This window comes from Halichoeres trimaculatus, unplaced genomic scaffold (genome assembly GCF_033239565.1).
Source record: "Halichoeres trimaculatus isolate MK-OKI-2021-1 unplaced genomic scaffold, fHalTri1.1 fHalTri1_scaffold_14, whole genome shotgun sequence".
Classification (NCBI taxonomy): Eukaryota; Metazoa; Chordata; class Actinopteri; order Labriformes; family Labridae; genus Halichoeres; species Halichoeres trimaculatus.
The window spans coordinates 28,000,930-28,015,424 of record NW_027437192.1 but is presented as its reverse complement, the minus strand read 5'-3'; the positions used below and the strand labels follow the sequence as shown (position 1 = coordinate 28,015,424).

The following is a 14,495-nucleotide window of genomic DNA, read 5'->3' as shown; positions in this document are numbered from 1 at the left end:
CCGTCCACACACAGCAGGAACAGTCACCAGGGGCAGTCTGGGGTTGAGTGTCGTACCCAGGGACACTTAGACATGATGACAGCAGGACCTGGGATCAAATCCCCAGCTCTCTGAATGAGAGACGTCCAGCTTTACCGCTGAGCCACAGCTGCCCCCGTAGTGCCACATCAGGTGACACAGTAACTTAACGCCTGGGTGTAAACAGGATTTGGTTTTAGGGGGGGGGGCAAGGACAGAGAGGGTGAGCCAGTGAAAGTTTAAAGTAGGATAGAGAAGTGTCCTCATGGGGGTCTATGGTGCTAACCTAGTTAACATTAGTGACAGTCACAGCGGCTAAAAGACGATTATTGTGCTCCAGTGTTTTTTTTTCTGATATACTAAAATAAGTCTACTGCAAAAGTAGGTTTGAGTCATACTATTCAAGTGTTTTCAAGGATTTAAATGTGCTGTATAAATCACCCACAGCAGACACTGTGAAGGAAACATACTTTTATAATATATATATATATATATATATATATATATATATATATATATATATATATATATATATATATATATATATATATAATGACTGTGAATATTTTGATAATTGATTCAAAAGTGAAAAAACGAAGGTTTGTTGCCTGGTATAAGAACTAAAACATTAGAGGTACCGTTGGCTCTTAATTGAAGTGTAAAGTTTCCAGATCTCTAGTTTTGAAGTGTCCACACCACTCTGCAGTACTCCACCTAAACACTTGTTGGCAGAATTATTTCTATGCTCCTCATATCAGCAGTTCTGCTTCATTCTTTGCTCATTTGTGTCCAGGAAACCATGGAGACTGAACAAAATGTATAATGTAAAAGTTTGAGCTGATGGATTCAGTTTGGCATCCTAGAACATGATGCGCCTTGGGGGAAAACAAACCACAAACTACAAGTCATAGAGCTGCTGTCTGGCATTCTGCACCATAGGAAAACTAAAATAACAACAAAAACAACAAAAAACAACACTGAAATGAAAGTTTTATTTGCTAAAAAAAAAAAAAAAACACACAACAAAACACACAGCATAGGAAGTCAACTGCAAGACATCTGGCAAGAGGACAAGCTTGATCTTTCAACAAATCCAAACTTTCCATTTGCATATATTTATAGCCGTCACTTAGCTAACCTTGACTGAGCTTCACCTTACACAAACAGAGTACACATTTTTATCAGGTGTGTGTGTAATATTCAATCATTATTATTTAAGGCATTGAGCAGCTGATCGTACTTTGGTTGTTGTAAGAAAGAAATAAAGTGAAATGATGTAAAAACAGTAAATACACTGCCAAAAAGGCAGGGTGTCAATTTTAGTTGTTTAATCTCTGGATGTATTTTTAAAGAGATGCCCATCAGGCTCCTTATCAGTGATGGGCTGAGATCGATTGTGTGATGTATGATACTCACGTGCTACTTATTCAAGGGTTGATCAGTCAACCTACTGGAATTAATTTATAGAGGAACTTATTCCAAGGTTTTGTGACAACCCCCCAGCAGAACAAAACTGAACTGCACTGGCAACTTCACTTAGATGTTTTCAGCCTGCTAGCAAAAAATCAGTCTGCGGCTGCACGTCTGGAGCATGGCTGAGAGAAAGAGGATCGTGGAGTAGGCGTACTTTGACCGTGGACAAAAGTGTGCAAAAATGTACAAGACTGCAGCAACCTCTTTAAACACCTGAACACCTGTTTCATTTCTATATACTTGTTTAGTCTAAAAATACTATTGATGTTTTAGTTTCAACTTTTCAATCAATTAATAGTGTTTTCACATGACATAATCAATTAGAGATCAACCATGTTTGAGGGGCTCTCACAACAGAAAAAATGGTAAATTACTGCCACATTTTTTGCTGCACTAATCAGTCAGACTGAGAAAAAACATTTCATAAGCTTCTGACTACCAAAAAGTTAGAATGACGAGTGACGAGTGTAAACAATTGTCCGAAGAACAGAGAACACTGTGGCTAGTTTAACTCCATCAGGATTTCCAATGCAATAATCTGTCTTTAATCTCAACATTTGAGTCTGTTCACAGCATTTTCCTGTCAGGTAGGTCATGCTCTATGTCCAAAGCATCTTAAAATCACACTTGAGTAATATATATATATATATATATATATATATATATATATATATATATTTATAATAGAGTATAACTTTGACTAATAGGTAATTCACGGCAATATACAGTACATAAACTCAGTGTCTTTCAGGGGCTTTTTTAAAGTGAGCCTCTCCCAAAAGAACATCATTTATTCTGTGGACCTCCTCTCCCATGAAAATTATAGCAGTAACATCAATGTTCTTATACCTTTAGTTAAATAATACTAAAGATGCTAATTCCTTGTATGGGTTTCTCCCACTTATTTGGCATAATTTTTCAAAATATCCCTTTTTTTCTTTCTGGCTAAGTCCTTCACAAAGAGTTTTTGTGCGCCCCATGCTTTTTTCCACAGATGTTGGTGAAAAAAGACATCTTAAAATCATATTTTACTGTGCACTTCTATCTCCGTCCATTCAGTATTTACATTTGTGTATCTCCAATGTGGCTGCACTGTACACTATATTTATTATTATTTGTGTTTCTATTTTTATATTTTAATTGATATTCGTGTCTATTGTTGAGTTATGTATTAAATTGTAAATCATGTCCATCCATCCATCCATCCATCCATCTTCTTCCGCTTATGGGGGTCGGGTCGTGGGGGCACCAGCCTAAGCAGGGAAGCCCAGACTTCCTTCTCCCTAGCTACTTCGTACAGCTATTCTTGGGGGATCCCGAGACGTTCCCAGGCCAGCCGAGAGATGTAGTCTCCCCAGCGTGTCCTGGGTCTGCCCGGGGGTCTCCTCCCGGTGGGACGTGACCTGAACACTTCACCAGGGAGGCGTCCAGGAGGCATCCTGGTTAGATGCCCGAGCCACCTCATCTGGCTCCTCTCAATGTGGAGGAGCAGCTCTACTCCGAGCTCCTTTCAGATGGCCGAGCTTTTCACCCTATCTCTAAGGGAGAGCCCGGCCACCCTACGGAGGAAGCTCATTTTGGCCGCTCGGACCCGCGATCTTGTTCTTTCGGTCACTACCCAAAGCTCATGACCATAGGTGAGGGTGGGAACGAAGATCGACCGGTAAACAGAGAGCTTCGCCTTCCAGCTCAGCTCCCTCTTCACCACAACAGACCTGTGCAGAGTCCGCATTACTGCAGACGCTGCACCGATCCGCCTGTCGATCTCTCGCTCAATCCTTCCCTCACTCGTGAACAAGACCCCGAGATACTTAAACTCCTCCACTTGGGGCAGGATCTCATCCCTGACCCGGAGAGGGCACTCCACCCTTTTCCAGCTGAGGACCATGGACTCGGATTTGGAGGTGCTAATTCTCATCCCAGCCACTTCACACTCGGCTGCGAACCGATCCAGAGAGAGTTGAAGGTCACGGCTTGATGTAGCCAACAGGACCACATCATCTGCAAAAAGCAGTGATCCAATCCTGAGGTCACCAAACCGGACCCCTCGACACCCTGGCTACGCCTACAAATTCTGTCCATGAAAGTTATGAACAGAATCTGTGACAAAGGGCAGCCCTGGCAGAGTGCAACCCTCACTGGAAACGAGTCCGACTTACTGCCAGCAATGCGGACCAAGCTCTGGCACCGGTCGTACAGGGAGCGGACGGCTCGTAACAAGCAGTCCGACACCCCATACTCCCGGAGAACCCCCCACAGGACTCCCTGAGGGACACGGTCGAATGCCTTCTCCAAGTCCACAAAACACATGTGGACAGGTTGGGCAAACTCCCATGCACCCTCAAGGACCCTGCTGAGGGTATAGAGCTGGTCCACAGTTCCACGGCCAGGACGAAAACCACATTGCTCCTCTTGAATCCAAGGTTAGACTATCCTACGGACCCTCCTCTCCAGTACCCCCGAATAGACCTTACCAGGGAGGCTGAGGAGTGTGATCCCCCAGTAGTTGGAACACCTTCCGGTCCCCCTTCTTTAAAAGAGGGACCACCACCCCGGTCTGCCAATCAAGAGGCACTGTCCCCGATGTCCACGCGATGATGCAAAGTCGTGTCAGCCATGACAGACCCACAACATCCAGGGCCTAAAGGAACTCTGGGCAGATCTCATACACCCCTGGGGCCCTGCCACCGAGGAGCTTTTTAACCACCTCGGCGACCTCAACCCCAGAGATTGAAGAGCCCACCCCTACATTCCCAGACCCTGCTTCCTCCAAGGAAGCCTTGCCGGTGGGATTGAGGAGGTCTTTGAAGTATTCCTTCCACCGATTCACAACATTCCGAGTCGAGGTCAGCAGCGCACCGTCCCCACTGAACACAGTGTTTACAGTGCACTGCTTCCCCCTCCTGAGATGCCGGATGGTGGTCCAGAACCTCTTCAAAGCCGTCGTTCTCCATGGCCTCACCGAACTCCTCTCATGTCCGGGTTTTTGCCTCGGCGACCGCCAAAGCTGCAATCCGCTTGGCCTGTCGATACCTGTCTGCTGCCTCAGGAGTCTCACATGCCAAAAAGACCCAATAGGACTCCTTCTTCAGCTGGACGGCATCCCTCACCACGGGTGTCCACCAGCGGGTTCGGGTGTTGCCGCCCCGACAGGCACCAACCACCTTACGGCCACAGCTCCGATCGACCGCCTCAACAATGGAGGCACAGAACAAAGCTTATTCGGACTCAATGTCCCCTACCTCCCCCAGAACACAATTGAAGCTCCCCTGGAGGTGGGAGTTAAAGCTCTTTCTGACAGAAGACTCTGCCAGACATTCCCAGCAGACCCTCACAATACGTTTGGGTCTACCAGGTAAATTATGTTCAAATTTTATAAATTTTTTTTTTTTTTTTTAAGTTAAACCAAAAGTTTTGCTCATAGCTGTTATGAACGGTATTTGCCATGTGAGTTGTCTTTTAAGTCTAACGTTTTGGTTTCAAATCACAAAAAAAACAAACAAAAAAAAACACTGCAAGTGTCAGTATCGAATATATATGCTCATACCAAATTATAAACGCTTGGTATCACCCAGCACCACTCTACATGTAGTCTTCTGCTTACACACAAAGCAACATAAAACTACAATGTACGCTATGACGTAGATTTCATGCAGATGTACAAATCAGACTTTGCCCCACCAGTAGTTTCAAACCTGCATTAATTTTTTAAAGGCACAGAGTGTATTAATGGGCATTTTAGCATAGCATCCATGTAAACGCACTCAGGAGGCTAATTTTTCAACTCTAGCTCCCAGCAGGTCTGAGTAAAGGTCATAATAATGTGTTTTCTTTCAAAGGTCTGCTATACAGAAATGTGAGGATAATGCAGTGTAGTGTGTGGTGAAATGAAATGTTAATTCATTAGAATAAAGTTCCCAAAACAGCTTTGTAATGACTTATTTTGGCTCAATGTGCATCTGTAAAATCCATCTGTTTTGTTTATATTGAATTTCTTAGCAAACTGGTTTATGTCTGTGTTCAATAAATAACCATAAAAAAGATTGTTCTGTAATATGCTACAGAAGTCTAATGAGCAATAAAATGCAGAAAAAGCTTTTTATTTGAACAATAGGATGAAAAAAAAAATCTTCCATGTCTTATTATCATGAAGATCCGTGAGCTGCTGTTTGAGCCCTTGTTAAAATGATCTGTCCCTGTAGCGGAAGTGGTTCTGTTAGGCCTGCAGCCTGAAGACTCCCTCTCCGCTGCTCTTTAAACAGAAAGCTTTCAGTTAGGAGAGCGGGGATCATCGTGGATTACAGCGGAGGGTAATGAAGGCAGGCAGCGGGCGGTGGAGGCTCTCCAGCAGGCGGAGCAGCGCGGCCCGGCGGCGCGGAGCGGAGCAGCGCGGCGCGGCGCTCTGCTGCTCCGGTGGATCAGTGGAGGTAGTTAGTGAATGTTTCTTTGCTCAGTGATTAAGGGGGAGGACCAATGGCAACAAAGGAGACGGAGAGGACGGTGGCTCCTCCTCTCCCTATCTCTCGCTCTGCCTCTCTCCCTCTCTGTGCTTTATAGATGCATGTAATCCCCGAGTTGACCCAGAAAACAAACTCTTCTGACTGCCGAGACACCGCAGAGTTTCAATCCGCCGCAGGGCTGCATGTAGCCGGAGCATCAGCTGGAGAACAACCCCGGCACTGATCCAACTTCTCCGTACGGATTCACCGCGCATTCAAACATCGGGTAGGTGTCGCCGTCTGTTACTCCCTGAACAGGTAGACAGGCTGCACTTTTCCTGCATTTTATCACGTCTCTTCAGAATAAAACAGGTTGATCAGACCCTGATACAGGCTGCTTCACCTCGTCACTTTATTCACTTGCAGCGCTTATTACAGGGAGCAGTTTTTATTACCTAAATGTCAAAAAGCTCACATTCACTCAGCCCTCGGGAATGAAAAGGAGGCTTCATGCTTGTGAAATAATACCAGCAATTATTATCCTCCTTCAGACTATCTATTTACAAAGTGGCATTTAAAGTGAACGGTAGGTAATCCAGATCTGCAGAGAGGCTCCGCAGATAGAGGAGTGTATAATTAGGTAACACAAGAGCAGAATATACCAAGGAGGATTAAGGCTATTGAGGAAAGTGTCTTGTTTTATCAGCTCTAAATGGGATGAACTGCTGGAAGCAGCCAGGGGCAGAAGCACACCAGGGTTCATTTTTGCTGGATTTAAAGCTTGAAATGTCTTTGTTTCTCAGTCTCTTACACCTCACACTGGATGTGTTATTATGATCCCATTTAGAAGCAGGTTGTAAAATAATGTCATCATTTCAACAAGCCCGTCACATTGACTGCAAGTTATTGTCTGAGCGTGGATCTGTGTGTCATGTAGCTGATCTTAATTGGAGATCTTTTGTAATGACTGTGTGAAGACAGAGGCTGTGTGTTGTGTGTGTTGAGGAGGAAGGGGGGAGAGAGGTGTGTGTGGTCTGGGGAAGCATTCCTCTGCGTCCTTTTGGCTGCAAGGGTATTACTGCCCTCCCTCGTCAGTGTGAGATTCAGTGGTAATTCACTGATGGTGTCATTTTGGAGAGCTGAGGTGGATTTTCTTAATGGGGACAGTGAAAGCTTGAGACAAGTTTCAACCGAGAGAAGCTGAAGTTTTCCGTATTAGTCAAATGGTTCAGAAGGGACACTCCAGCTGTTTGAGTGTGGCACTTCTTTAAAATCTGTTGACTCACAGGAGACAGACTGAAACAGCAGGGTTTTTGTTTCGTGCGCTTAAAGCAGCTGGATCGTGTTGATTTAATGTAGAATGTTATTTATTTTTGTGCATTCAGAGAAAGAGTTACACAAGCAGATCCAAATCTGTTTTGAATGTTTACAGCCTACTTGTGCGCCACTGTTCGCATTATTTGCAAGTTATACCACAAGAATATTAGCTGCTGTTGGTGTTTGCATGCCACTTAAGATGGGATTTCCAAGATTTTTTACAATGACACTTAAAAACATGGAAGATAATGTCCAAGTTTCAACAAAGTAATGATCACAAACATGCATTTTTTATGTAGACTATTGAAAATGCATGAATGCCCAAAGACTTTAAGCACATTAAGCGTCCAGTGTTTAAATTAATGTGGACGCTGAGTCTGGTTTATACTCCTGTGTTGACTCTAGCTAGGCAGCATTGACGTGAGCCTTTTTTACTAAAATGCTAAAACACCAGACTTGTAATTTTAATTTGTGCAGAACTCTGCCTGGTCAGGATCGCAACTTCTGTGTTGCACAAGAATCCATTGTGGCTTTGAGTTTATTTTCAATGTGTATTATGCTGAAGTCAGAGCTGATAGACGCTGACAGAAATCAGTCAACAGAGATGTAATGAAGTACCATAATGTGATACTGGAAATGTAGATGTAAGGAATTGTGATATAACTTAGCAAACCTATCACTGGGCTTGCAGGCTGTATTGTTTTAAAGAACATTTGCATTTTTGAGGAGGTGCATGTCGTGCTACATGCGCAGCACTCTGTTAATGCGCAAAACTGGGTAAATCTGCAGCATAGATTTAAGACAGAAACATTAACAAGACTACATTAGTTTTGAACTAGCATGAATTATGTCTTCTGGTGGCTGTAATGTGTTATTACACCGGAAAAAACTGAAATATTATCAAGTGTTTTTGTCTTATTTTCAGTAAAAGATCCCTTTCTGGACTTAATATCAGCCATATTTGCATGACCAGACCAGAAAAATGTCTTGTTTCAGGTTATAGAAGGACAAAAATGAAGTGAAATGAAAATCTGCTAATGGAAGCAGAGAAACATTACTTGTATTAAGACATTACTCTAGTTTTAAACCAATTTCAATCACATTCTTGTTCCATTGGCAGATTTTTTTCAGTGTTGCCAGCAAGTCAGACCTCATTTTTGTCTTTAATTGACTCTAAACAAGACATTTTTTCTGGACTGAGCAGTTAAATGTGGCTCATATCAAGTATAGAAAGACAGTTTTTCTGAAAATAGGACAAAACACTTGATAAGATAAGGTTTTTTTGCAGTGTATGTTTCATGTTGAGCTACAAAATGCTCATATTTTAGGCTTGTTTAGCTTCCAAAATATTCAAAACTTGTAAAGCATCACCTGTCCTTTACTGTACACCTTAGGCTCAAAATGATCTGGATGTATTGTGTTATTTCAGCTGTTAAATGTTCTGAAAATGCCCCATGACAGTGATTTTGACCCTTTTTTTCCAGTGTTACATGAACTTGAATTTTTAACGTCTGGTCAGTGAATGTTGTATATGATATGAAAGTATAAGCAGTGTAAAAGAAGAAAAACAAAAATTAAATTGATTTTCTTGTTCAGGGCTTTAGTGGGAAAGGAGAGTTTCTCGGCTTTCCGTCAGCATTGGAATTTTTTGACTTGGACTAAAACTCAAGGAGTTGCAGTCGTTTGGCATTTTCCCCACTTTTTCTTCTGTATTACTTTGTCATACGCTTGTGATTATCCTAATGAACCATACATCACTGGAAAGCACAAATTATTAGGGATCCAAAGCCGTTTGTCACTGTTTGTTCACTAAGAAGAAAAAGTCAGAGTTATGTTGACAACACTAGGTGAGTTTTGGCAAGAACCTCAAGATACTTGAGTCAGGATACGACAATATCACAAAATCACAATATTGTGATATATTGTGATATTCTACCCAGTTAACTATTTGATCGAAAAAAAAAAACTGTTCTATTTTACTGTGTTTGAAATAATGAAAGTCAGATACAGTGTTTCATTCACACTCTTAACTTGAAAACATAAAGTTTATCAAGCTTGTCACTTAAACTACTGTAACATTAAACTAATGTCAGAAAAAAATTATTGGGTGAAAGACGTGGTCAGTTGACGACACTGATAAATGTCACTTGGTGTAACCAATGTTACTCATAAAAATCTAACGTTGCGCAACACATGACTATGGTTATTATTTCATCAGGCTACTACACTGTAAAAAATAAAACTTAATGATTTAAACTGGCCCAAGCAAAGAAAGGCAACATTGATGTTTACGGCATCAAAACCCACATCATGAAGTTTAGGAATAAAATATTTTGAATAGACTTTGAGATTTTTTTTCACAGTTTATGGTCAACAGTAGTAGTAGCTCTTTGGCGCCATCTACCACAGTGGAGTGAGGTATTTTTGTCCTGTTTTTGACATGACATGAGCTGTAGGTGGAGTATGAGTGAATGTGACATTATGTTTTCTGGTCTGGGCATTTTGGAAGTGAAGAGAGAACAGTTTAACGAACCAGTTTATGACAGAGTCGATTAATTTGGGCTCTTCATCAAGGTCACTCTAAAGACGGCTCCATCCAGGAAAGCAGCGATCTTTTGATGTGAAGGAGCTGGTTGCTAATTATTTTCCTGAGTAGTTGATTAATTTTTTTGTCTACTTAATGACTTCAAAATCAGAATAGTTCATCACAATTTCCTGTCCCTGAAAGATGTTGTCAAACCAGCCATTCATCAACAAAGGACTTGAATAATATGGCATAAGAAAAGTAGAAAATCCGTTCTGATTGGAGACATGATTGGAGTTTTTTATGCTTTTGTTGAATAAAAACAAAAATCCACAGAGTGTTGATTGGGTTAAAATCTAATGTCTTGTGTTTTGTCTTCAGGGTGACAGAGCAGACATGGCTGAACACATGATGATGCCCATGACCCACGGCTTCAGGATGGGCATGAATGGACCTCCGCAGCACGGCGGGCAGCCCGGCCTGCGCGGTCTGCCTAACGGTCAGGTGATGCACTACGGCAGGAACCCTCAGAACAACATGGAGGCCGCCATGAGACAGCGGCCGGGTATGGTGGGACCTGGAGGGATGGCGGGCCCTGTGAACGGAGCCCCCATGGCCAACCACCATCACCAAATGATGTCTGGGAACATGATGTACAACGGGCAGGGCCCGCCGCAGCAGCACCACCACATGCACCCCCAGCAGCAGCAGGGTGGGCACCCGCAGCAGTACCACCCTGGTAACCTCACCTCCCAGCAGCTCATGGCCAGCATGCACCTGCAGAAACTCAACACTCAGTACCACGGACACCCTCTAGGCTCGGCTAACGGCCACCACATGCCCAACGGTGCTCAGTACCGGGTGGGCCCGGCCCAGCTGTCGGGCATGCAGCACATCGGCGGCCCTCTGGGGCTGAACGGCATGGACATGGATCTGATAGATGAGGAGGTTCTGACGTCACTGGTGCTGGAGTTTGGTCTGGATCGTGTTCAGGAGCTGCCTGAGCTTTTCCTGGGACAGAACGAGTTTGACTTCATTTCGGACTTTGTGTGCAAACAGCAGCCCAGCACGGTGAGCTGCTGAGCAGAGCAGGCTGAAGCTGGTTCGGTTTTGTTTGGACTGGACTGGACTGGACACCCCCAAAGAATGACTGAGCGGTCACAGTAGCACAGCAAGAGGAGACAATCTCTGTGTTCTGTTTTGGGTGTATCTGTGTCTGTGTTTGACGGTGTTTAGTATGCCTTCACACTGCGAGCTGAGGAAGAATAGTAACACGAGGAAACACAGCAAAGACACCAGGTTCCTCGTGTTTGAGCCTGTGCCAGGAAGATCTGTTGTCTTTGGCCAAAACTGAGGCAGCCTGATGCAGCGGGCTCTGTCTGTACCCATCTGGCCCTCAGCACATGTGCCTGCAGTGCCAAGGCTTTGGGAAAATTGTAAACTTAACAGCGAGGAAACGCCTGAAAAGACTCTCCATCTGGGTCTGCTACATACTGTGGCATCTTTAAATGTACTTTATCTCTGATGACACCTTCAAACAGTAGCAGACGTTTTACAAATTTATAAAAGGAGATCCTCTGATTTTGTTTGTACAAGGATGAAGGGGTTTGGATGGATTTTTTTTGTGTGCTTATTGAAGGCTGGCTCTTCAAAACTGCGACAGAATATCACGTATTCCCACGAAGAGCAGGGGAGCGAGGTCGTGCAGCATTCCTGTGTGAAGTTACGGGGTTTATCCGGGGTTCGGTTCTGTTGAGATGTGCCACATGGATTCTTTTTGGCTTTCACTGTCATTTTACCTGTCTCAGATAAAAATCTGCAATCATTAAGTACGTCGCATCTGCTCCCTGCTAATTAACTGTGATTGAATCCTCGGCTAAGTAGCACATTGCTTGGTTGTGTTGTTGAAAACAAAGCGTTTATCTGCAAAACATGGCTCTAACATCCATTAGCTTAGCGTTAACGTGTAGCTGCACATTGCAGCCTGTTGCAAAGCCAAACAAAACAAAACAAAACAAAACAAAAAAAGGTGAAGGTGTGGGGTCCGGATTTGAGGTGGGAGTTAAAAAAAAAAAAAGAAAACTGAAAAATGAGGGGAAGGAAGAAAAAAACAGTGTGAGAGGAGACATTGTGTGTTTTTGTGTATGTGTGTGTAAATGATGCAGTGAGGCATTCAAACCCATCAAAAGACATCCTGCTCCCTCAAAGCTGCTGGAAATAATGAGTTGATGAATTAAAAAGTGCAAAATGAAATTAAGCAGTCTTATTAAATATCCACCCAATCAGACGAGTGTAATGCTCACAATAATTATCAAAGCTGAACCAAGTCTGATTCAAACCCTGCGTGAAGACAGCTTCATGACAGTATTCTGAGTTTGGGTTTCAAATAACGAATAAAAAGTTTAGATCACGCTCATTAGGCGCCAAATTGCATCAACGGAAGGATTATGTCAGTTTGGGTTTCCAGTGGCTCGTACCGTCGCCTTAGTGTGCTGTAGGTGATTTTAAGCTGCACAGGGGACAGAGGAGGGGAGGGATTTGGGTGTGTGGACACAACGTGTGGACACAGCAGTCCCTGGCAGCACTTAGTTTAATCATTATTTAAAGCTGCCTCTACCTGTGGCGTGAGTTTGATCCAGCAGGAGTGAGTGAAGAGCACAAAGCGGGCACAGTTGTTGTTTCTTCCCTGCCGTAGATTAGCTTACTCTGCTGCTTTTCTACTGATTAGATTCAAATTACATGTTCTCACACGCTTGTCTTAATTGAGGTCGGCTTGCACGTTCTGCAATGACTCAATAATTATAAAATGGACATGTTTTTTTTTTTTTTTTTGCGCAGTTGGTAATTAGGTTTTTGTCAAGGTTGCTGCTTCGCCGCTGCAGGCTGGTTGAGAGAGAACTTCCTGCTCTCATCAGGCTATTTGTGGAGCTGTCAGAGGGGTCAGGGCCATGCTGGTGCACTGTGTTAATCTGTTCCAATACCACTGTGCTGCTGCTGCTGTCCCTGTCTCTCTCTCTCTGTCTCACACACACACACACATACACACACTCTGGAGATCTGCCATCTCAGAGCTCTCCGCTCCAACAACGGGCATTGAAGCGCTGTGGTGAAAAAAGGCGGAAAATGTGCCACTCGGTTTCACTTTCTGCCCGGCAAACTGCAGCCAGAGCAACCTCCCAACCTCACAGTTCAAGTGGAAATCCTTCTGGCCTTAGCGAGACAGTGGCCTCTGATTACTGCTGTATCAACGAGCGCAGCCTTCTTGTGTATTGTATCTTTGTACTGTAGACTAGAGGTGAACTTGATCTAGACACATTTAAGGTACTTTCAGAAAACATTGTCAGATGTAAGTGTAAAAAAAAAAACAGTGGATGATTCGATGTGTTGACAAAAAAGATTATATCCTTCATTTTCTACAAACAGAGTGTGTAGATACAGTTTGCGTGCAGGATCCTGAAGCTTTAAGACCAAGTAGACTGCATGTTGAAGCCAGCGTGAGGGATGCCACCACTTTCCCACAGAGCAGCTGAGAATGTACAGTACAACACTTTGTGGGAACTCGTCTTAAGATGGTAGATAAACATGTCAGATTGTACTCCTTGTTCCAAAATTACACATCATTCATTTGGGTAAACCCCCCCTGAACTCCCTGCCCCCCCCTCTCCTGTCCCACTTCCCCAAAGCTTTTGTAATGTTATTGATTCTATTTTAAGAAAATGTATTTATTTTCAAATAAAATATTTATTTAAAGAAACGTCCCGCTGTGCGTCAGTCGTTATTCTGTTACGCTGACACTTGGTGAAATGAAACTGGACTTTTTCTCTCCGCTTGTGTCAACAGCGGAAACTACAGAGTCCTTCAGATGCCGTTGATTCATTTTGTTTTCGTTGGTTTTAGACACTGATCCACCCACAAGAAGTGATGAGCAAACACAGAGCAAAGTACAAACATATCTTAAAGAGTGGTGAGTCAGCACTCTGTCAACACAGAGATGGAACCACCAACATGCTCTCAAGTTGTTGTGTTATATAATTTAGAAATCTTCAATTTTAACGACTGAAAACTAGAAAAACAACAACAGGAAGGCTTGAGCAAGACATCTGCCAGCTGGTTGATGCTGGTTTCTGTTTTTTTTTGTGATTATTTAATATATGAGAGAAAAGAGCAGCAGCCAAACACAACCACAAATCCAGATCAGTCAGGTAAAGGTTTACAAAAAGGTTTTGACAGTTTGCAAATGATGTGAAGCTTAAATGTAGATAAAAGTAGTGCAAAGACAACACAACAAATAATTAAAAATGTAATTTTATGAGAAATGTATTCACACTTAATCTGCTGCCAGCAACAAAAGTTAATATAGGGGGAGAACGGTTCACAAAAACCACAGTTTGGTTCTTATCATGGTTTTATGGACCCAGTTGTTGGGTTGGTGTACATTGTTGTTTTTAACTCCCAGATTAACATATACCCTACTAATCCACTATCAAACTATCAACTATTTTTAATCAATTCTGTCATATGTACTCAGGAAAAACCTGAAAGAATGAGGCTGTTTCCCATTTCAAACATCATTAAAGCTAAGTGAAACATTGCTAGTTTCAACATGTCAACTCCTCAGTAAGGACAGTCACTATTGGCTGTCCCAGAAGTCACTAAAAGCCACTGAATGACGCTGCTGTCTAATCTCCATAATAATCCATTGTAATTGTCATGGACTCTGTAGG

General features: G+C 43.0%; 1 protein-coding gene across 1 annotated transcript; it reads left to right on the top strand.

Moving 5' to 3' along the window:
• The first annotated feature begins 6,019 nt into the window (after positions 1–6,019).
• Positions 6,020–13,525, top strand: LOC141803449 (cbp/p300-interacting transactivator 3-like). The gene is made up of 2 exons (XM_074687480.1): positions 6,020–6,216; positions 10,153–13,525. The coding sequence occupies exon 2, from the start codon at positions 10,168–10,170 to the stop codon at positions 10,852–10,854; it is 687 nt and encodes a 228-aa protein (XP_074543581.1). The 5' UTR covers positions 6,020–6,216; positions 10,153–10,167; the 3' UTR covers positions 10,855–13,525.
• Positions 13,526–14,495: the final 970 nt, after the last annotated feature.

Excerpts from the sequence above, each read along its gene's own strand:
- LOC141803449 (XM_074687480.1), top strand. The coding sequence starts at position 10,168 with ATGGCTGAACACATGATGATGCCCATGACCCACGGCTTCAGGATGGGC.